Source organism: Mustela erminea, chromosome 8, assembly GCF_009829155.1.
Source record: "Mustela erminea isolate mMusErm1 chromosome 8, mMusErm1.Pri, whole genome shotgun sequence".
NCBI classification, from domain to species: domain Eukaryota; kingdom Metazoa; phylum Chordata; class Mammalia; order Carnivora; family Mustelidae; genus Mustela; species Mustela erminea.
Window position 1 is genome coordinate 110,881,558 of NC_045621.1, and position 24,062 is coordinate 110,905,619.

Here is a 24,062-nt window from a genome sequence, read left to right on the forward strand (position 1 = left end):
CCCATTCACTGCGAGCAGTCACCTATCCCTGGGCAGCAGTTTCCCATCTGTAGAAGGGTCCTCAGTCATTCTGAGCCCGGTTGCTTTGCCCCTGTGAGGAAGCCCCTGAGCCCTGTGGATGTGCCAGCTGACCTCCCCATGGCTGGACTCTGGGATGTCAGCCCATAGGGTGTCTGTGTTCTTCCAGGGGACAGATACCACCATGCTGCAAAAACTCAACAATGTCCATGCCAACAACAAGGCCTACCTGCAGCCCAGGAACATCCATGATGCCAGATTTGGCATCACCCACTTTGCGGGTGAGGTGTACTACCAGACAGAAGGTACGTGCAGCTCCTCTCTCCTTCCCCTTCCTTCCAAATCTGGATCATTCCAGAAAGGCCATGGGAAGAAAGCTTGAGAGAACATGGTCATTTTGCAGAGCAAGCAATGTGATAGAGGGAATGGGATGGACCATGCATGGTTTGTGATAGCAGAAATAGCTATCAGTGACAGTTCTATTGAGACATAATTCACATACCATGTAATTCACCCATTTTAGCCTCAACTCAATGGTCATTAGTGTATTCACAGAGGTGGGTAACCATTGCCATAAGTTTAGAACATTTTCATCACTCCAAAATGGAACCTCCAATTAATCATCAGTCTGCATTTTCCCCCAATCCTGGGCAACTGATAATTTCCATCCCTATGGATTTACCTGTTCTAGACGTTTCATAGAAATGGACCCAGTGCAATGTGTGGTCTTTGTTGCTGGCTTCTTTCATTTAGCATAATGTTTTTAAGGTTCGTCCATAAACTCGTATGTATCAGAAAATTATTTCCTTCTATTGCAGTATGATCATATTCCACTGTGTGAATATAGCACATTTCATTTATCTCTTTGTCAATTGATAAACATTTGCATTGTTTCCACCTTTTGGCTATTATGAATATTGCTGCCATGAATACTCACATGCAAGTTTTTATGTAGGCAAATATTTCTACTTCTTTGTGGTATATCAGTATATATATGTATATATACTGATATAGGATATGTATATATACTGATATAGGATATATAGGATATATCAGTATATATACTGATATAGGTAATTCTATATTTATCTTTCTGAGTAATGACTGTACCAGCTCACATTCCCACCAGCAATGTATGAAGGCTCTAATTTTTCCAAATCCACTTGCTATTGCCTGTCTTTTTTATGTTACCACCCCAGGGGATTTGAAGTGGTATCTCAGTGTAGTGTTGGTTTGTGTTTCCCTGATGCCTTGAGTATCTCTTCATGTGCTTATTGTTCATTTGTATATCATCTTTGGAGAAATGTCTTGTTCAAACCCTTAGCCCATGTTTTAATTAGTTGTCTTTTTATTATTGAGTTGTAAGAGTTCTTTATTTATTCTGGATATAAGTACCTTATCAGATATGTAATCTGCAAATGTTTTCTCCTGCTCTCTGAGTCATCTTTTCACTTCTTGATAGTGTCTTTGAAGCACAAAAGTTTTTCAATTTGATAAAGTCCAATTATCTATTTTTTCTTTTGTTGTTCATGCTTTTGGTGTCATGACTAAAAAACCACTGTCTGACCCAAGATCTACCTCTGTGTTTTCTTCTAAGAGTTCTTTAGTTTTAACTTTTTATTTAGGTCTTTGATTCATTTTGAGTTAATTTTTATTTATGCTAAGATAGGCTCAGGCATGGTTTTGACTGGAGTTTTGACTGGAGGCCTGGGGTGATTAAATCTATTGGTGCTCTTCGAAAAATGAGAAAGGTAGTCAGTGTGCAGCTGTGGTCAGGATAATGGGTCAGGAAGCCATAGCAGCATCTCTGTGGCTCATATGGAGAAATGAGGAGGAGCTCTGGTCTGTATAACTGGAAACTCAAAGTCAGGGATGATCTGTGCATACTTTTCAGTTGGAGAAACAAGGCAGTAGGAGGGACTGACACTTTCACATTAGAAGAGGTGAGGTGTTGGGAGATCAGGGATCATTTCTATTGTAGAATGAGAAGGTGGTGGCTCCTTCATTGTCCCCACCTGGCCCTGGCTTTGGGGCTCTTCAGAAAGGGAGAGACCAGAGCTAGCGGGACCTGCAAGGTCCCAGAATATAATACACTGAGTCCATCCCAACCTCCATCGGCAATTCAAGGCCAATTTTTATTATTTGAAGTGACATAAAACTATTGTTGTGTATGCTATGATCAAGACAGCTTCTTTGTAGACTTTCTGAATGGAAAATTCTATTAATGTTCATTAAAGGTGAGCCTGCTAGTTTTTCTTTGGGTGCCATGCTGTGCTGATGAACTAAGCCCCACTTACTCTGCCTACTGGGGGATTGAGCCTGGGGTGCCTCAGTACACCCCTCCCTTTGAGAACTCCCCAAGTAGGGGAGGCTCTGCCTAAGCCTAGAGAGGCACAGAGTGCCACCACGTGTCTGCTCATCCTCCATCTGCAGAGGGCAGCCCCCCCAGCATGCAGCTGGGAAAAGCGTTTGTGTGCACAGCACATGCTCGCTCTTGTCACCCCCAGTTCTGTGAGTCCTCGTGGTGCCCTGGAGCTCCTGGTACAGTGCCTTCCACCCACAGGCACTGGGGGCAGAGGTGGGGAAAATCGGCTTCCTTCCCCCTGACTCAGTCTCCCTAACCCCCAATCAGGCTGTGCAGGTTTGCACAGAGCACCCCCGTAAAAGATGGGGTGACTTAAAGGGGCACAGTGGGAGAGGAAACTCAGGGTCATGCCCTTGTGGGGTCAACTCTAGATGTCCCAGGAGTGTAGCCCTACAGCAGAACCCCAAACCCTCACCAGCCTGGTTTTGAGAAGCAGCTCTTCTTCATCACCTTCTCGGTGATCCTGTGTCCCACTTTAGGGCATGTCCATTCTTACCCATGCCCAGAATCATGCCTCTGTTAATAGTTGGCTAGGACTGCCATATCAAATCTTCCCAGGTAGGAACAGAGATGCACTTCCTCATGGTTCTAGAGGCCAGAAGTCCAAGATTAAGTTGTGGGTGATTCCTTCTGATGTTTCTGGCATCTTTAGTGTCTCTATACATCTGTGTCCTAATCTCTTCATATAGGACACCAGTCACACTGGATTACAGCCACCCAAATAGCCTCATTTTAACTTAATCTCCCCTGTAAAGGTCCCATCTCTACATATAGTCATAGTCTGCGATACTGGAAATTAGAATAAAAACATATGGATTTGGGAGGGATGCAACTCAGCCCCATAACAATGCCCCCACCTCAATTTCTGGATTCTCAGTCTTCTTGCTGGAGGGAACCCTGGCCCTAGTAAGACCTTCTAGGACTGCAGAGCAGGGCTGGTGGAGGGGCCAGAACTACCAGGCCCTCAGATCCTCCTTAACAAGCACAGATATGTTTGGTTCCTAAACCCATTCTGTTAGAGAGCACACATGCACTCACACACACATTCACACACTGCCTAAAGGGATACATTCTGTCCCAAGACCTGTGCAGTTTGAACTCATAATAAGAAGGGAAATGTGCCCTAAGGACCTCCTGATCAGAGCCACAAACCTATCCTTCAGCCAGTAAGACAAGTGGTATGAATGCCTTCCCTCTTTCCATTTTGGGCTCCCAGAAAGAGCAGAGTAGCTTCCCCCCTACGCAGGTTTTGCAGGACATTGGAAGTAACACCCCCCCGCCCCCACCGCCGCCAACAACACACTCACATAGACTGGCTGGCTGGGGCTGTATGCAGATACTCCCAGAGCTGTCTGGGCTCAGGGGCAAGGGCAGGAGTGGCCACGCCTCCCTCTCCAGACTACAAGCTCTCTGGACATTACCAGGCTGCCAGATTTTCAGGGCTTACTGGTGGGGGAGGGAGGCTTCTTCACTCTGTCCTTTAACTCCTTTTCTTTGTAGCTTCTTTTTATGAATAAGTAGTTGCCCCAATCAGATCTGCTCAAGGTCACCAAGAAATTTAGTGGGCCAGAGCCCTCCTGAGAGCCCCCAGCCATCTCACTGCAGGGAGATCTAAACTGTATCATGAAGGGATGCACCATCTGCTATGGCCACTGGTCGGCTCTGGAGCTGGTCGCTGTGTACTTGGCAGTTACTGTGATGGCTATGGCTGGAGGTGTCGGACCTGAGGCACTCCTGTCCATCGTGCACCCAGGGAGAGCTCTGGCTGGCAAAGAGGAGGAAAAGTCCTCAGGCCACCCCCTGACCTGAGTAGTAGGGCCCATGAGAAAGGTCCCACAGAGACCAGGGGATCCCCAGGAGGGCCCTGAGGAGCCTCCTGGAATAGACAGTGCTTGAGCTGGTCTTGAGAATGAGCCGGAGCTGGCTCAGCTGGATAAGCAGGAAAGAGTGTCCAGCAGCAGCTGGTGGGGGCTGGAGGTGTGGGAGAGCTGGAGCCTCTGGGGTGCTTTGGCACCAGTGGGGTACAGGGCCATGGGGGCCCCAGGAGATGAGGGAGGGGATGAGGCGCCACCATGCTCTGATAGCGGAATAGCAGAGAACGGGTTCAGGCAGGGTAACACAGCAGCGTGCAGTTCCAGGATGGTCCGTTCCCGGGCCATGAGCCCAGAAGTGTGGGACAGAGAGCAGAGGGGTGGGCTGTGATTCAAGCAGAAGAAGTGGCCATGGCTTAGACAGGGGGTTGTGGTGTGGATGGTGGGTGCAGGGGCTGGAGAGTTTAAATGTGGGTGTGACACACTGGTGCTGGGAAGAGCTGAATTCAGGCCCCAGGTGCAAGGAGCTCTGCTGACTGGACAGGGAGATCAAGGGAGGGATGGAGAGGGCAGCTTCAGTGGGGGCTCCTCCGGGCATCTTGAGGTAACCGGAGTCCCCACCTTATTGCTTTCCGTTCCCCTGTGGGTCAGAGGGGATGGCTGAACTGGGCTTGCAGGTGGGCTCTCCTTTTCCCACAGGCTTCCTGGAGAAGAATCGAGATGTACTGAGCACAGATATCCTCACCCTGGTCTACTCCTCCAAAAACAAGTTCCTGAGGGAGATATTCAAGCTGGAGTCAGCAGAGACCAAACTGGGCCATGGTACCATCATCCAGGCAAAGGCAGGGAGCCAGCTCTTCAAGGTGGGCTCCCATGGGTGCCCTGCCAGTGCCTTCTGGGTCTCTCAGCCCTTAGGGCCTCGGGGCTCAGACGTGCATGCACAGAGACCTATCACCTGGGGTCTCAGTTGTTTATTCAGGGGCCAGAAGTGAGTGTAAAACAGGAGTGGGGTACTGCTACTGCTGTGTGGATGGCGGTAAGGGGACAGGTACCTGTGGATGTGCCTGCTTCTGAGTGTGTGGTGGTCCGGTGGGGGCACATCTGCTTTCGTTCATTGTATTTTTCTATATTGATCTCTGTGCATATGTTGTGTGTGTGTGTGTGTGTGTGTGGTGTGTGTATTGTGTGATATGTGTGTACAGTGCGTGTGTTTTGTGCAGTGTCTGTGGGGAGTATGTGTGGTGTATGTGGTATTTGGTGTGTGTGGGGATTGGGGTTGGGGGTGTATTTTGTGTGATGTATGTGGTGTTTGTGGTGTGTGTATGGGTATATGTTTGTTGTATGAGATATGTGTGGTATGTGGGGGAGTGTACTATAGTACATATGGTATGTATGTGTATGGTGTGGGGGGTGGAGGGTAGTATATGTGGGGTGTGCGAGATGTGTGTATGGTATGGGATTTGTGGTGTGTGCACATGTGTGCTATGGCATGCGTGACATGTATATGTGATATGTGACATGCAGTGACATGTGTGTGTCTGTGGTACAGTATGTATGTTTTATGTGCATGGGGTGTGTGGTGTGTATGACGGTGTGTGCGCTATGGTGTTTATGGTATGTATGTGGGATGTGTGTGTTATGTGTGGTGTGTGTGGGCGGGTATGGGGTGTGTGCTGTGGCAGCAGAAGCACTAAGTGCTGCTGACAAGGAAAGTGGGCAGCAGAGAGCCCCTGGTTCTCCTCAGGGCAGCCTAGGATTTCCTGGGAGGGTGAGGGTCTGCCCACCCACTCCTTGCCTTGCTTCCACCCCTTAAGAATGACTATTCCAGAAAAGCCTCATGCATCGTCTAGTGAGGAGCTCCTCCAGCCCCGGCCAGTGAAGCAGGGCTAGCTGCTAGTGGTTCGGGAATTGGAGTATAGACTGAGGAAACTGCACTCTGTGCCTTGTATTCAGCACTTCCCACAATGAGATGCCCTTGACCTTTCATTGTGCTCCACCTGACCTCTGGAGGAGGCCTCTCCAGAGACCTCAGGACCCACCATGTGCAGAGCAGGCCTGGGGAGGCACCAAGGAGCCATGAGGCTGGGCAGGATTGCCCCAGTCTGGACCTAGGTGGAGCCAGGCTGGACCCTGTGTCTCACTGAGCCAGGCTAAACTCTCCCCACCTGAGGCCAGAGTACAGGCTTGTCCTCGCTCTGCAGGGTGGGGCGGGGGGCAGAGCATGTCCTGGAGATTTCAGGGAACAAGAGGACAGCAAGGGAAAATGCACATTATTTTACAAACCAGGACAACAAGAAAATGCTGCCCATTGATATTACAAGGTGCTGATGATTGCGTCCTCTTTTCAGAAGTGTTAAGACTTGTGTCACCAATTAATGCAATTTGGCACTACATACCTTTGCTAGGGTGCATTTGACTTGGGAAGAGTTTGATCAGAATGCATCACCCAAGATCAGCATTGCACAAAGCACACACTGAGCCAGCTGGGGACTTGCGCTGGCTTCCTCTTGCATCCATAATTTTGTCACATCTACTTTAAAACAATACACATGGGTGTGCCTGAGTGGCTCAGTCGTTAAGCGTCTGACTTCATCTCAGATCATGATCCCAGGGTCCTGGTATCAGAGCAAGCCCCTTGTCAGGGCTCCCTGCTCAGGGGGAAGCCTGCTTTTCCCTCCTCCACTCCCCCTGCTTGTATTCCTTCTCTCACTGTCTCTCTCTCTGTCAAAAATAAATATGTAAAACCTTTTTTAAAAAAAATAAAATAAAACAATATACATGTACTACAATCTTAAAATGTGCACTATAAAACATTTTTTTAAAAACATACAAAACCGATACAAAAACTAAAAACATAGAAGGGTAGAGGTAAAAAGTGAATGTTGCCAGTTTTCACATTCTTTCCCACTCTGTTGTATCATCTTGCACACCCCACTTGGGTAACCCCCACCCCTGAACAGGATACCTGGTCCCATCTTACCCACCAGAACCTATGATGGGCCAGTGTATGAGGGGCTGAAAGAATGCAGCCCTGCCTATCTGGGACCTTGGCAGAAGCCTTCACCTGGGTCAGCTGTGCCCCAGGCCGAGCTGCCCAGCCCCTCACTTATGCCTGTTTTTCTGCCTGCAGTCCACAGACCCCAGCAAGCGGCCCTCCACGTTGGCCAGCCAGTTCAAAAAGTCCCTGGACCAGCTGATGAGAATCCTGACCAGCTGCCAGCCCTACTTCATCCGCTGCATCAAACCCAATGAGTACAAAAAGCCGCTGGTAATGAGGGGAGGCTAGGGGCATGCGGGGGAGGAAGGGGGCATCTATTAGATGAGTCCGATGGTATCTAGGGTCACATCTCTCCCTTCAGTGGGCCTGGTCAGCATGAGAGCTCTCTGCCCCCATTCTAGAGATGGGGACACTGAAGTAAGGTGACCAGTCTAGACCATTGAAAGATCAGTGACTGGCTAGGCTTTCGATAACCCAGAGCTCTGCTGTCTCAGTCCACCATTCAGGCTGTGTGCACTTGGCCAGGTGATTTACTTCTTTGAGTCTGTTTTCTGTAAAGTCAGAATTGTGCCTGCCTGGAGGAGGGGGTGGAAGCAGCAAGAACTATACGTGATGTTTTGGCAAATCTGCATGTGTAAACCCCTTTCAGTAAGGCGCTAAGTGGCCCGCAACTGATGCTAGAATGTCAGAGGCTGGCAAGCCAATGGTCACCAAGACCTGAGGCCAAGCGGCTCTTGGCCAATCAGCTCTTTGAAGAGTGGTTTTATCCGCATATATATAGTGTGGAGTGGGAGCCAGGTGCCTGCCCAGGAGTCCCAGATCTGTGGGCTTGGGGATCCCACCCAGAGGCTGAAATTCAAGACTCCCAAACTGGGAGATGTCATCTCAAGGGAGATAAAATGACTCAAAATATTTTATAAGGGGAAAAATTAATATTACATTAATTATATTTTTGAATAGAATGAAACTATAGAAAATTGGGACTGGACTAGGAAATCTAGAATGTACCTTCCTTAGAGGTGCAATATCTATATTTAGATAATAACTGTGCTCCAGGAGGCTCTCTGCCCACACCCACATCTCCTGCTTGCAGAGCTGTGAGGTGGAGGGCGGGGCCTGAGGCTGATGTTCCTGTTTCCACAAGTCTTTCAGAGACCAAGGCTGCTATAAGAGGGAGGGGAGGGGGCAGGGGGGAGGGGACAGAAAGGGGCGGGGTTTGGGGGGCGAGGGAGGGGGCAGAGGGAAGGCGATGGAGGAGGGAAGCGGGGGTAGGCAGGCAGGCTCAGTGTTTAAACCTGGCTAAGTCACTTGGGAGTGTTGGCCCTGAGCCTCAGGGATCTGTTTTTGTTTTGTTTTTTAATTTTTTTTAAAGATTTTATTTTTATTTATTTGACAGAGAGAGATCACAAGCAGGCAGAAAGGCAGGCAGAGAGAGAGAGAGAGGGAAACAGGCTCCCTGCCGAGCAGAGAGCCCGAGCAGAGAGCCCGAGCAGAGAGCCCGAGCAGAGAGCCCGATGTGGGACTTGATCCCAGGACCCCGAGATCATGACCTGAGCCGAAGGCAGCGGCTTAACCCACTGGGCCACCCAGGCGCCCCCCCTAGGGATCTGTTTTTAAACTGGAGCTAAGTACTCCACCAGGTAGGGCTGTTGTAAAGATTAAATGAGAAACACTGAGCCCACGGGAAATGCTCAATAAATGGGAATCAATTAGTTGCCAAAGACTAAATGCCATAAGCAGTTGTTTCTGTGGCTCTCAGTGTTTCCAGGTGGGTAACTGGCTCCTGGTGGAGTTCCAGATTTGAAGGTGTGCCCCTAGTCCCCAGACATTCCTGGCTTGGAGGTTGAAAGGAGGTTCACTAGAGGCTGAACTATATAGAGTCTGGGGTGGTGGCTGAGTCCCCATACCCCTGTGAAAAGCATCAGGCCCATAGTCCTGTTGGCCACACCCGTCTTTGGGTGGGAGGGGGAGGGGGAGAGAGACTAAGCTAGAATAGTTTCTGACTCCAGGTGGGAAATGTATTCCTCCATTCTGCTACACTGTGGGAAGCAGAATGGTGCGGGAAGTGCTGCAGGGGTGCCCACTCCAACACAGGCAAGGCCAGGAGGAAACATTTAACATGACAAATGCAAATGACTTTTATATTCATAGCACTTTGCTTATCCTGAGAATGAAGGAAGTATTTAGTGTTCTCCTGGATGTCACAGTTTGTATGTTATCAACTTTTATCTCCTCAGAAACACTTTCAGGACTTTTCAGTGACTTCAGACCAAATACCTCTCTCTTCAAAAGATACTTTTGGTCAAACCAAGCATTATTGAGTTGTCTTGCATCTGGGGATGGCTGCAGGGCTGGGGTTGCCTCACAGAGCCTCGCAGACATGGCCACCATGTGCCAGGGCTCAGAGAGCGGGCCTCCCACTTTTGCCCCCACAGCTCTTCGACCGGGACCTGTGCATCCGGCAGCTGCGCTACTCTGGCATGATGGAGACTGTGCACATCCGCAAGTCGGGCTTCCCCCTCCGGTACACATTCCAGGAGTTCTCACAGAGGTTCGGCGTGGTGCTGCCCAGCGCTGTGCGCTTACAGGTGCCTGTTGCCCTCCGCCTCAGCAGACTGGCCCTAAGAGGCAGTAGTGGTAACCCTCAGAACCCCTGCCACCTCCAGGTACCCCAACCTCCAGTCCCAAGGGTGTCCTCGAGCTGCCCTCCTGAGGCTAAAGGTCCCTTCCCAGACTCCAAGCTTTGCAATGACCCTTGCTCCTCCCTTCCTCTTATCTCCTCCCGCCCCAGGTCTCACTCCCTGGGTGTCCTGGAAGTGAGGGAGCCTCTAGAGGCTCACATGGTCACACTCACTGGATGAGGCCAGTGGCTGGATATGTTGGTTCTAGGAGGTGTCTGCGATTTAAAGCACATGGTAACAAGCTGGAGAGATGATGTGTGGCTGGATTGCTATTTGGGACAGGAGGTCCTTCCCATCCTTCCTCAAATAACAGTCCTGAATTTTGGACTGCGCAAGTACCCAACAGCCACACCGAGTCTCCAGGCCTGTAAAGCATGGTGGCCTTGATGTTCCAGGTCCTGGGTGCTCCCTTGGGCCCTATCCTTCTTTGGAAGTGCCTGAGCCTGTGTCCTTGCTAAGCAACACTGACGGTGAAACCCAAGAGAGGAGGAAGACTTGAATCCCAGAAAGCCTTTGAGAAGGGACCCTCCGCCCCCTACCTTGGGGTGGGGTTGGGGGGCTGCTCCAACTCCCCTGAGTCACTCCTGTCTTCTCTTTGGCAGCTTCGAGACAAAGCTCGCCAGATGACTCTGCACATTGCTGAAATGTGGCTGGGAACAGACAAAGAGTGGAAAGTGGGAAAGACCAAAATCTTCCTGAAGGTGAGCTTCTGAATGTGCTGGTCCTTGGTCTCCTCCTTGGGGCTGTTCCTATGCCCACCAGGTAGCATCCCCTCACCCATCCTGAGCCAATGCCATGGGAGACTGTTCCAGGTTTGGCCCCCACCCTGAGGCATCCCTGTTGTAGAAAGCCATGCTGGAGCCATGCAGGGGGCAGGCAGGAAGGAAGGCAGGGGGAGTGTGGGGAGGGCTCAGTCCAGCCTGCAGAAGTCCAGGAGGCTTCTCAGAGTGGGGCATCTAAGGCCAGGCCTGAGGATAAGGAGGAGCTGCTCCAAGCCACCAAGCAGAAGCAAGAAGGAGCTCAGGGTAGGCTCCCACAGTCCCTGAGAATAGGCCTCTTTCTCTATGCTAGGAGCCGGACCAGGGAAGTCAGACTGGGGGAAGCTCCACCTCTTTAGAGCCCTGGGATCTAGTGCTTCAGTAGAGGGAATCCATTTGCTGATTCCCTCTCACCCCAGAAGAGCTTGTCCTTGGGCAGACGCGTCCAGGCTGCACCACCCACTTCCTACCTCCATCTCTCACAACTTACAGGAAGGCCCAAGTCACACAGAAACAGCTTGTAGCTAACAGGCTCTAGCCCCTGAACCTGGCCTTTGGGCCCTCCAGGACCACAGGTTGGGTCAAGAGCGACTGAGGAGAGAAACTCCACATTCACTAGCCTTGTAAGCTCTGGGTGGGTGAGCAAAGAGAGAAAGAGGAGGGAGAAGAGGTGGTCAGTGCCAGAAGCATGCTCTGCCAGCCTCCCAAGCCCCACCCCATCCCTACCACCCCTTCCTAAGTCCTCCACTCCCTCTACTTCCACACAGAGTCTGCTTACCCAGCCTCTCTGTTCCCAGAGGGACCTCCCTGCCCTGACCCTCTAGTCGTCCATCTGTTCATCTGTCCATGCATCAGCCAGGCCTGTGCTGGGGCTCTGGACTTAGACAAGAAGGAAAAGGCAGAAGGGCTTCAGATTCCACTGGGGAAGTGAGGCTGGCAGAGGGAAGACATGGGAGAATTCCCAGGGTGCTGTCCAGGAAGCTGGGACAGACGTTGAGGGCCACAGGGGGGAGGTCAGTGTGGGCAGGTGGTCAAGGAGGGCAGGAGGACAGTGCCCATTGCTTCACTTCTCTCCCTCCCTGGCTGCTCCTGGAGGCTACCTTCAGAGGTCTGATGTGTAGTTCTATGTCCCCTGTGCCCCCCTGGGAAGAGGCTCAGTGCTTGCCTAATGCAACTGATGGAGGTGGGAGAGGCCACCAAGCTCCTGCCTCTCCTCACCACTCACCAAACGACCAAGCTGCTTTCTTTTCTACAAAGATGGTCCTTCTCCTACAGGGACTAGCATGGCAATCCCAAGGAAACAGTGATCCAGGTGAAGTACAAAGGGAGGCCAGAGAAAGTCACAGCTCAGGGGCAAATGCAGCTCATCAGCTCACTTTGAATGTTACTCAAAGCTTGGGGGAAATATATTTCTATTGAAACAAGCATGAATCTTACTACAAGTTGAGTGATATTTCACATGAATTTTGGAAAATGAAACACACCTTCAGGGAAAATTTGCCCACTTGTTACCCAAGAAGTATCAAGTAGAATTAGCAAGAAGAAGTTATTTCTACTCAAAGGTAGAAATAAATTTGCCAGATTGAATAAACAAGAAGAAAGAACTAAAATGGGAAGTTCTTGTATTGAGAAATACGGGTGTTGTTACAGCTCCTATGTCTGAGCCACATCAGGATCAATCTGAGGGCCCCCTTCCCCTTCTTGCCCTCCTGGGAGCACATATGCTCCTTCTGGAGATAGGGTCCTGGCCCCAGGTAGGGTGTGCAGATGAGTGGAGGCAGCTACATGCTGGGATCTCCTCTGTTCCAGGATAACCAGGACACTCTGCTGGAGGTACAAAGGAGCCAGGCCCTGGACAAGGCAGCAGTCAACATCCAGAGAGTCGTACGAGGCTACAAATGGAGGTGCTGGCTCTCCCCAACCCCCTCCCAAACCACACACCCACATCTATTCATGGGCTTGTCTGCCACATATATATATATCCTCTTTGGTGAAACATCTGTGCTTGTTGTTTGCCCAGTTTCTGATTGGATTCTTTGTTGAGTTTTGAGAATTACTTATGTATTCCAGATACTAGTCCTTCTTGGATGTGTGGTTTGCAAATATCTCCTCCCAGTCTATAGTTTTTCCTTAAGTTCTCTTAAGAGGGTTTTTGCAGGGCAAAATTTTTAGTTTTGGTGGAGTCCAGTTTATCCAATTTCCCTTCAGGGAGCATGCTTTTGGTGTCACATCTAAGATCTTTGCCTGAAGGTTTTCTCCAGTCTTTTTTCTAGAAGGTTCTATGTTTTACAGTTTGCATTTAGGTCTATTTTCATTTTGAGTTAAATCTTGTCTAGCATGTGAGACTTAGGCTATGGTTCTTTTTAAAAATTTTCCCCAGTGGATGTTGCTCCAGCATCATTCATTGGAAGTCCCATCCTTTTCTCAGTGAATTGATTTTACACTTGTGTCCAAAACCAGTTGGGCATATATGCAGGTCTGTTTCTGCATTCTCTGTTTGGTTCCACTGATACATGTATCTGTTCCTCTGACGGTGCCACACTGTCTTGTTGACTGTAGTTACATAGTAAGTCTTCAAATAGACTGATTCCTAGTACCTTCTTTTTCAAAATTGTTTTAGCTGTTCTGGGTCCTTTGCCTTTCCATATACATCTTAGAAAGTCCTTATCTATACCTACAAAAAATTCTTGCTGGAATTTTGGTCGTAATTAATGTTATATATCAATTTGAGGAGAATTGACATCCCCCATGTTAAGTTCCCTAACCCGTGAATTCCGTTTATTTAGATCTTCTCTGATGTCTTTCACCAATGTTTTTTAGTTTCTGGTATACATGTTCTGTATGTGTTTTGTTTTTTTGAGACATTATAGATTGGGGGTTTTTTTAGACATTATAAATGGTATTGTATTTTTAATTTTGGCATTGATATGTTCATGACTAGTCTAAAAATATTATTGATCTGCATGTGTTGACTTTGTTTCCTACAACCACTTACTTTTTATGGATTTCTTGAAATTTTCTATGTAGATAGTTACATTATCTGTGAATAGGGACAGTCTTACTTCCTCCTTTCCAATCTTATGTCTTTTATTTACTTTTCTGCTTTATTGCACTGGCCTGAACTTCCAGTATCATAAGAGTGGTAAGAGCAGACAACTTTGCTTTGTTTCAGATCTTGGGGGAAAGCACTCAGTCTTTAACCACTAAGTATAATGTTAGTTGTAGGTTTTTTGGTAAATGTCCTTTATCAACTTGAGGAAGTTTCCTGTTTTGGGGAGTTTTTCTCAGAAATGGGTATTGAATTTTATTTTTTAAAAAGTTTGTATTATTTGATATGATCATGTGATTTTTTTCTTGTTTAGCCTTTTAATATGGTGGATTACATTGATCAATTTTTGAATCTTGGACCAGCTTTTCATCCCTAGAGTAAGCCCTACATGGTCATAGTATATAGTTCTTTTTATATAATCCTGAATGTTATTTGCTAACATTTTGTTATGAATTTTTACATCTATATTTATGAGATCTATAGTTTTCCTTTTATTCTTATGTAATGTCTCTGTCTGGTTTGATATCAGAGTAACATTAACTTCATAAAATCAATTAGTAGTGTTTCCTCCTCTTGTATTTCCTGGAAGAGATTGTGGGGAATTGATGTGAATTCTTTGAATGTTTGCTAGAATTCTCCAGTGGAACCATCTAGGCTTGGAGACTTCTTTCTGGGGAGTTTTTAATTATCAATTCTTTAATAGTTAAAGGGCAATCAAAAGTATCTATTTCATATTGAATGATTTGTGATAATTTGTGCTTTTTGAGAAATTGGTCCATTTCATCTTAGTTGTCAAATTTATATGTATAGAGTTATTTGTAGTATTCTATAATTATCATTTCAATGTCTGCAGAATCTATGATGATACCCCGTGTTTCATTCCTGATATTGACAATTTGTGTATTTTTTTCTTTGTTTTGCTAGACGTTTGTCAATTTTATTGATCTTTTCAAAGAACGAGCTTCTGATTTCATTGATTTTCTCTATTGCTTTTCTTTCTGTTTTCAATTACAATGATTTCTGCTCTTTATATTGTCTCTTTTCTTCTTCTACCTTCGGGTGTATTTTACTCTGTTTTTTTAGATTATTAAGGTGGGAACATAGATAATTGATTCAAAACCTTCCCTCTATTCTAGTGTAAAATGCTACAAATCTCAGCACTGCTTTAGTTATGTCTCATTCATTTTGATATATTGTTCTTTCATTTTTATTCAGTTCATTTTTAAAACAATTTCCTTTGAGACTTTCTTTTTGGCCCATGTGTTCACACTTAAAAGTATGTTGTTTAGTTTCTAAGTTTTTGGAGATTTTCCTGTTATCATACTATTATTGATAGCTAGTTTGATTCCATTGTGTTTAGAGAAACACTCTGTATGAGCTTAATTATTTTAATGTTGATATCTCCCTTATGGCTCAGGATATGAACTATAGTGTTATATATTCTAAGAGCGCTTGAAAATGATACATATTCTGCTCTTTGGTGGAATGTTCTAAAAGTGTCAGTTAGATCTTTGTTGATAGTGATATTGAATTTTATATTCCTGCTAATTTGTTTCCTATTTGTTCTACCAATTATTGAGAAAGAGGTATTGAAGTCTCTAAGCATAATTGTGGATTTTCCCTTTTTTTTTTTTAAGATTTTATTTATTTTTTGACAGAGAGAGATCACAAATAGGCAGAGTGGCAGGGAGAGGGCAGGGGGAAGCAGGATCTCTGTGGAGCAGAGAGCTGATCCCAGGACCCTGGGATCATGACCTGAGCCCAAGGCAGAGGCTTAACCCACTGAGCCACCCAGGCACCCCAGATTTTCCCATTTTTCATTTTAGTTCCATCATGTTTTGCTTCATATATTTTTCAGCTGTGTTGTTTAGTACATAAACATTTAGGATTGCTATATCTTCTTAGTGGATTTATCATTTTATCTTCATGCTATATCCCCCTTTGTCTCTGGTTATTTTCTTCGCTCTGAAGTCCACTTTCTCTGATAATAATACAGCCACTCCTGTTTTATTTTGGTTACTATTTACAAAATGTCAACAGAGTTGATATATATTTTTCATCCTTTCACTTTCAACCTGTATTTCAATTGAGTTTCTCATAGAACAGCCCATTACTGCCAAGTGGTGATGGAAATCCAGGATTCCTCAGGGGTCTCCACTGACACAGGGCTCATTACTACTCATCAAGGGTGGCTTCCCACTCAGCGTTCTATGACATGACCCTGGCAAGGGCAGAAATCTAGGCTCCCTACTTGGTATTTTTTGGCGTAAGTGGGGCTGGGACCACAGTTGTTTTGTGGCTTTTCACTGGAGTAGAATGGTTTTTATTTAAAAGTTTTCTGTTTTGCTAAGTTGCCCCTTCCCTGATCCTTCTGGTAGAAAGAGAAGGCTTTCCTTGGGGCTTTTTGATCTGTCTCCATTGTCATTTCTGAATTACTGACTTCGTCAGCTCCTGCTCTGGGGAATATGAGGTAAAAAGAAAACCCAGAGAAGTTACCATTGTGTCACTCCTTGGATCTGAGATCCTTAACTGGCCTGCCTTCTTCTCTCCACATTTCAATCTTCTTATATTTGTTTTATATAAATGTACAGGGTTTTTAGTTGTAGTCAGCAGGAGAAATAGGAAAAAGTATGTCTACTCCATCTTCCCAGAAGTGATCATCATTGATAATTGATAGTGTTCCTGTTCTTCTGGACAATACAATTAGATAAGAATAGTAAAGAAAAGATAAAAAATTCTGGTTTTTCAACTTCATCTCTGTTGACATTTTGGATTCGATAAATCTTTGTTGTAGGGCTGTCCTGGGCATTATGGGATGTTTAGCATTCCTGGCCTCTACTCAGGAGATGCCAGGGGCACTCCCCTCCCCCAAGCCCCAGTCATAGCAAACCAAAATATCTCTAGACATTGCCAAATGAGCTGGGGGGGGGCAAAATCACCCCCATTTGAGAACCACTAGTGTAAGTATTAGAAAGGAAACAGATTATCTTTATTTTAGATAATTATTTACTTCAGCCTCATATTAGAATCACCTAGGGAGATATTTATACTCTATGTGCCTGTATACCAAAAAATATTAGATAGATAGATAGATATTCTCCAGACCCATCAGCAAAGATTCTGACTTAATTAAACTGGGTAGGACCTAGACATCAATAAATATTGAAGTTCCCAGAAGGTTTTTAATATAGTTGAGATCTACTGTCTTAAGCCTAAGAAAATATCCTGAGAAATTATTAAAAGTGCTAAGGAAACTCAGATAAGTATGAAATAAAGGATACATCTATATGCACCAAGCTCACTTCCCCAGAGGTCAGGTTTCAGGTTACTCTCTCTGTATTCAGCCCACTTTCCACCCTACAGAAGGGTACCCAGGCTACCAGGGCCTCGGGGGGTTGCCTTCCTGCTTTGACCTGCCTCCAGAGAGGAGTTCTGGCCTGGGATTCTGACCTGGTTCCTAGCAGACACCTGGGCTACTGGCCAGAGTATCAGGAGAAGTCTGGCAATGAGTAAAAAGTTAGAAATGAGTTTTATCTGGGGTGCCTGGGTGGCTCAGTGGGTTAAAGCCTCTGCCTTTGGCTCAGGTCATGATCCCAGGGTCCTGGGATCGAGCCCCACATCAGGCTCTCTGCTTAGCAGGGAGCCTGCTTCCCTTCCTCTCTCTCTGCCTACTTGTGATCTCTCTCTGTCAAATAAATAAATAAAATCTTTAAAAAAAAAAAAAAAGAAATGAGTTTTATCCTTTCGTAGACCTTTGTAAAAAATGAGGGAAAATTTCCTGATTGCTCTAAAAAACTAGACTGTTCTAAGTCACAAATTTGAGTAGTTGGCAATATTTTAAGTTCTTAACATGTGTGTCTTTGGCTTATAAAGGCTTCTGGGAAAGAAATAATGTAAGTATTCATTTTCCCTGGCATTTCATTATCCCTCTTCCCTTCAAATCATTTTTCCCCTAAAGGCTTTGAAATGTCTGAGGTTGTTGCACGCATATTCCTGCATTTTTCCTTCTAGGAAGGAGTTCCTGAGGCAGAGGCAGGCAGCTGTGACCCTCCAGGCTGGATGGAGGGCCCACTACAACAGGCGGAACTTCAAGCAGGTGAGAGAACTCACTGGAGAGGCTGCTCCACTGAAAGTCTGTTCATGTGAATATGAGAGCGCAGGCAGGGAGAATCCGATCACTGACTCATTACAACAGACTTCAGATTGTTTCCTCAGCGCTCCACACACTCCCTGTTTAGTATCATTTCAGGTCACATGGTTTGTGGGCTTCAGTTTGTTCTCTTGAAGAATTTTGGGTGTCTCTAGAGCTAGAACGAGGTAGCCTGTTCTAAAATCACATCATGATTTTCTTTTCCCAATTTGCCGGCAGCAATGTAGGTTGATGGATTATTCTTTGTTTCGAGCTCTTCTAATTTTTTTCTTAGCCACAGTCACTGCTAGTGAGTGTCTTCTCAGCAAAAGAACCAGAGCAACCTTAACCACGCCCTACTGGGCCTCACCTGACCACGTGACTTTGTCAAGGATATGACTGTGGTTGGGACATGCAGTGGTCACATCAACAAACCAGGGCCAGGAAACCAGGCTCAAGGAACCAGGACCAGATGAGCTATGAGAAGCTAGAGTTCTGTGGAGGAAAGTGAAGACCCCTGGTTACTGGACTGTGGAATGATGCTTTGGGGGCAGAGAAATACCAAGAGGAGCCTCTGAGGGTCCAGACAGGAGAGGCTGGAGGGCAGGGAACAGGGGAACAGCAACAAGATGCACATCTCAGCATTTTGAAATTTGACCCCAGGCCTGCCCATATACTGTGCTCACAAAGCATGTAATGGCAGCTGACATGGATGGAAAAGCTACTTAGAACCATTGCTTTGCATGCATTGTTTTATTTATTTTTAAACCAACCCCATATGTCAAGAAACTGAGGCATAGAGAGATTAAATAATTTTCCCAGGAGCACACAGCTAGTAAACAGTAGAGCTGGGATTTGGATGCAGGTGTGTAGAACTTCCAAGCTTGGAGGATGAAGCATGACCCCACACACCCGGCACCCATTGGGTTGGTCTTTGAGAAGCCAGCAAGACTCTTCCAGGGGCTCAGGGACTACTGTGCACCAAAGCATGTTTGCAGCATAGAAATGGGTATTTATCAATTTATTATTTCCTCTTAATTTTAAAGATCCCAGAAATTAGCTTAATGAAGCCAGCCATAGGCGTCCACACAGGTACCCTAGCTTCTGACAATTTGGCTGGACTTAGCTTTAGGTGTGATAAGCAAGTCCCCTTGGAATCCCATTACTCATGTGACCTCCAAACCAATTCTGTAATCACTGACCACCAGAAGAGCACTTTATTGTCTATGCCGTTTAACAATACTTATTTAACATTTATTTGCATGCCAAGGACTGTTCTAAGTGCTTTGCAAGTAATAACTCATTTAATATGCTTATGCTTGTAGGTGCATAAAATTTTAGCACTAGCCTTTTGCCAAAAAGCAGATAACTGTGAAGTTTATCTGTAAGGTCTCCTGGGGCATATGACTTGCCTCTTTTTCTCTCTGTCTCTTGGGGAAGGCCTTCTCCCTGCTCTTTGCCCTGCTGGGCCCAGGACTCCTTTTGAGCATCTGTCCCTCTTGTGTCCACAGATCCTCCTGGGTTTTGAGCGCCTGCAGGCCATTGCCCGGAGCCAGCTGCTGGCAAAGCAGTACCAGACCATGCGGCAGAGGATGGTCCAGCTGCAGGCACTGTTCAGGGGCTACCTTGTGCGCCAGCAAGTCCAGGCCAAGAGGAGGGCAGTGGTGGTCATACAGGCGCATGCCAGGGGTATGGCTGCCCGGCGGAACTTCCGGCAGCAGAAAGCCAATGTAGGTAACCAGTGCACTCTTAGGCCGGTGAGGGCTGACTGGGGCCCATAGCGGGAGGCAGTCAGGAGGGATGAACATTGAGCTCTCACCAGACACTCCTATCCCCTCCATGTCTAGAGTTATTGCCGCAGCAGGTCCTCACGCCATTTGGGACACCTAGGTCACCCCCAGGAGCATGTAGGATTGGCATAGAAAAGGCATCATGTCAGCAGGATGGTCTTATACCTGGAACCTGGTGCTCGCTTCGGCAACACATATAATAATATACCTGGAACCTGGAAATTGAGACCCTTGGTCTCCTCCTTTTAGCCCTGGGGACAGTTTCTCAGCAGGACTGGTCCCTCCCTGAATGACACAGGAAACCAGGGCCAGATGAGCTATAGGTGACCACAGCTCCGTGGAGGAGGGCAAAGACCCCTGGGTGACTGGGCCATGGCATGACACTTCTGGGTTAGAAAAATTCCAAGAGGGGCCTTGGAGTGTCTGGGCAGGAGAGGTTGACGGGCAGGGAGCTGGGGAGCGGCACAAGGTGCACATCCCTGCCTTTTGAAATTTCACCCTTGAGATCCCCTTTCCTCCAATGGGCACCTGAGAGTCAATCTCTTTCCTCAGTACTTGCTCATTTGGAAACTGTGATAAGGAAAAGGCTAGTATGAAGTCTACGCCTGCTCTAGAGATGAAAGTTGGGACTGCTGAGCACATTACTAGTGCATGCAGTGGTCAGGACAAGTAAGACAGCGGACCCTCAGACATGTGCACAGCAGGCTTCTGCTCCCATGTAGTGCCAGACACACCACAGATCAGCCTCACCTGTGCGTTAGTTAGTACAGGCCCAGGGATCTGTCCTAGTGGAGCCTTGAATGAAGGGACCAGGTGGGAAGCTAGGTTCTAGGGGCCCCTAGGGCTTGAGGCAATAGCTCAGGGACCATTTCAGGCAGCCTTCCTTCTCTGGACCTCTGATTCTCATGGGAAATAAAAAGCCCAGGGTGGTTCATCTCTAGTCATACTAGCTATTAAATTCTAGGATTTTAGAGGAAAACTTACTGATTTGAACAAATGACGTCAGGAGGAGGTCAGTGAGGTGCTTGCATCTGCTGGCCCTATGGTGACCTTGCTCCATGGGGTGTATGCACAGGGGCCTCTGGTCATCCCAGCTGAAGAGCAGAAGAGCCCAAGTGCTCTCCCCACCAGGAAGCAGAAGTCAATCTATGACACCATCACAGACACGGAGATGGTGGAGCAAGTGTTCGGTTTCCTCCCTTCCATGATCGGTGGGCAGGAGGGCCCAGCCCCACAGCGCTTTGAGGTAAGATGGGCCCTGTCATTCAGGGGTCCGGCCTGGCAGGGGATGCGAGGATGCTGCTCAGTCCCTGACTGCGGTCAGCCTCCAGGCTCACGGAGAAGCCAAGACTCAGCTAGGGGGAACTGGCAGAAGACACAGTGAAGTGTGTTCTGCAGGCCTGGTGACCAAGCAAAGAAAAGGGGAGCATGAGTTTCTGTGTGAAGACCCTTCCAAATTAAGCAGGTTTCTTACCTAGGAGACTTCCTAGAACCTTTAACATGCAAATGCTTTGGGGCTTTCAACCAGGCAGTATCTCCCACCCTGTATTCGACCCCCTCTCTCAGAGCACCCTGCAGCTGCTGCTCTGCAGACTGTGACCTGGGGGCTGATGAACACTGAAAACTAATGAGCACTGACAGCGGTGTGTGGGGCAGGGGAGGGGCGGAGGGGAGAAGGGAGGCCAGGAGGGGAGCAGGTCCCCTGAGCTCTTGCCATACTCAGCTCTGGGCCCTGAGACCCAGTGAACTAGGTACCCCCACCACTGCCCCTCCAGGTGCTCATGCCTTTCCCCTAAGCATGTACACACACACACACACACACACACACACACACACACACACACACCAGGCTGCACAGTCGGGGCAGCTGAGACCACTTCTGCAGGAGGAGAAGCCCACCAGGGGCCCACTGACAATGTGAGGTGGTAGAAAAGGTCTCAGACACAGGGGAGGAGTGGTTCCTGCTGTACCCAGCCTATACTCAGATAGAACTAGCTTGGGGCTCCCTGGCCTCCAGAGAGGCACACCCTGCCAGCTAGCATCTGAAAGGACAGCTGACCTCTGGCCTTCCCTCTCACTGGCACACAGGACTTGGAGACGGAGACCCAGAAGCTGCCCGAGGTTGACCTGGACGCAGTCCCCATGGTAGAGGAACCGGAGGACGATACGGACGGCCTGGCCGAATACACCTTTCCCAAGTTTGCTGCAACCTACTTCCAGAAATCAGCCAGCCACACACACATCCGGCAGCCCCTCCGATACCCGCTGCTCTACCACGAGGATGATGCCGACTGCTCGGTACCCAGTGGCTCTCTGGTTTCTAGTGGCTCAGGCCACCCCCTGCTTTAGAGGCAATGAGGAAGGGGAGGGGGCACCGTGGGCCCTTCATTCTAGCCGAGCCCTCTGTCTCCCTTCCCGCAGGCCGCCCTAGCCGTGTGGAGCATCATCCTGAGGTTCATGGGGGACCTTCCGGAGCCAGTGCTTTTCTCCAGGAACAGCCTGCGTGGGGGCTCAGTGATGCGGCAGATCCATGACACCCTGGGCAAAGAGAACAACACCCAGTCTCCACAGCTCCATGTATCCACACAGGTGCGAGGTGCAAGGGGGCGGGGCAGGGCAGAGCCCAGGTGACCCCCTGGCCCCAGGCCCCATGGAAGCTGCTCTGGAAGTGGGCAAGACATGGAGTGAGTGTCATCCACTGAACCCTTGACTTGAGCTCAGGACCTCCTGAGCATGACACCCAGGAGTCCTGAGTGATACAGTCTGTACTGAAAAGGGCCATCCAGGCTCTGGGTCTTGGGTTTGATGTGAACAGAGTTCAAACACACAGAGCAGTGGTAACAACTGGTGGTGTTACTGATGGACAGCGTGCTGTCTGCCAGTTGTTCCTCTTCAGTTAATCCCCAGGGGAGCCAACCCTATGATGTAGGGATTAGTGAGTTTATTACAGCGAAAGAAACAAAGAAGCGAAGAGACTTGTGCCCAGATCACAGTGAGTATGTGTGACAGAACTGGGCTTTGAATCCATTTTAGTGAATTCAAAGACCAAGTTCTTGAACTGTGGTCTATCTTGCCCTCTGATGGAAGGGTCATTCACATCCACTTTTGGTCAGAAGTCCTTCCCAAGGCCTCAGTTGCATGATGTAATCTTAATGGAATTTACCAAGAATAGTTCAAAGGAATTACACAGCAGTGACAGCACTGGGACCCGCCAGCAGCAGGAGCCCCAGGACGTCCTATAATTCTGACAGCAGTTCCAGTGTGTGCGGGTTTTCCCCACACCAAGCAATTCTCCAGCCCCAGCTGGGTGTGCCACAATTCCACTCAACTGGGATGCTATCGACCTGAGGCAGTGTCAGATCCTGGATTAAGGGTTCAGTCCTGCAAGACCACCCCCATCTTCAGATACCAGTCGCAAGTCTGGGTTGCCACCTGTGCTTCTGACCCACACGCTACAAGTCAGGGGTTCCCATGACCCCCTTTTTGGGTTTGATTAATTTGTTAGAGCAACTCACAGAATTCAAGGAAATACTTTAATTACTAGATTATCAGTTTATTAGAGAAGGACATAACCCAAGAACAACTAGATGGAAGAGATGAATAGGGCAAGGATTGGGCAGAGGGTGGAGTTTGGATGCTCTCTCCCAGCTTTCCACTCTCCCCAAATTCCCACGTGTTTACCAACCCAAAGCTCTCTGAATTCATCCTTTTGGGTTTTTAAGGAGGCTTTATTACTAAGAGGCATGAAGAATAAATCATTGGCTCCTGGTGATCAAACTCAATCACCAGCCCCTCAGCACTCCCCAAAGGTGGAGGTGGGAGGGAGGGGACAGAAAGTTTCAGTCCCCCAATCACAGTGTTGGTTCAACTGACCACCAACCCCCATCCTTTGGTGTTTAGAAAAGTTGGTCCATTAACGTAACAAAGATGCCTTTGTTGCAGGAAATACCAAGGGTTTCAGGAGCTCCACCCAGGAATGGGGATGACAAACAAATACATATTTCTTACTGTAAATCATGATATCACAGCTCTCCATACATCCAGTGTCTGGGATTCTGCTCAGACATCTGCAGGGTCTTGTGTGCAGACTAAGTGCACAGAAATCCAGGGGAGTCTGCAGCTTGAGATCACGTGGCCAAACCTGGTCCAGGAGTTACACGGGAAGTTGCCCAAGTTAAGCCCTGATCTCTACAAGCATTGGCTTTGCAGAGCATGTTAATTATCTGTTGCTGGGTAACAAAAAACTCCCCCCAAATTTAGCAGCTTAAAACAGTACACATGTATTATCTCACACAGTTTCTGAGGGTCAAGAGCAGTTTAGCTGGTTCATCTTAGCTAGTGGTCTGCCATGAGATTGCAGTCAGGACTGCTGTCATTCGAGGCTGGACCGGAGCTCCAGCATCCACTTCCAAGATGGCTTCCTAACACAACTGCTGGCAGGAGGCCTCAGGTCCTTGTCACAC

General features: G+C 47.8%; 1 protein-coding gene across 5 annotated transcripts in view; it reads left to right on the forward strand.

Annotated features, from left to right (window-relative positions):
• The window catches only part of MYO7B (myosin VIIB), a 104,254-nt gene that overhangs the window by 55,575 nt on the left and 24,617 nt on the right, over positions 1 to 24,062 (forward strand). For all 5 annotated transcript variants that reach the window (XM_032353979.1, XM_032353980.1, XM_032353981.1 and 2 more), the window contains exons 14-24: positions 188 to 323; positions 4,894 to 5,057; positions 7,325 to 7,462; positions 9,628 to 9,780; positions 10,476 to 10,574; positions 12,441 to 12,535; positions 17,692 to 17,776; positions 19,321 to 19,539; positions 20,675 to 20,845; positions 21,688 to 21,897; positions 22,021 to 22,188. In XM_032353979.1, coding sequence (XP_032209870.1) covers positions 188 to 323; positions 4,894 to 5,057; positions 7,325 to 7,462; positions 9,628 to 9,780; positions 10,476 to 10,574; positions 12,441 to 12,535; positions 17,692 to 17,776; positions 19,321 to 19,539; positions 20,675 to 20,845; positions 21,688 to 21,897; positions 22,021 to 22,188 — 1,638 coding nt within the window. The remainder of the gene's footprint in view (positions 1 to 187; positions 324 to 4,893; positions 5,058 to 7,324; positions 7,463 to 9,627; positions 9,781 to 10,475; positions 10,575 to 12,440; positions 12,536 to 17,691; positions 17,777 to 19,320; positions 19,540 to 20,674; positions 20,846 to 21,687; positions 21,898 to 22,020; positions 22,189 to 24,062) is intronic.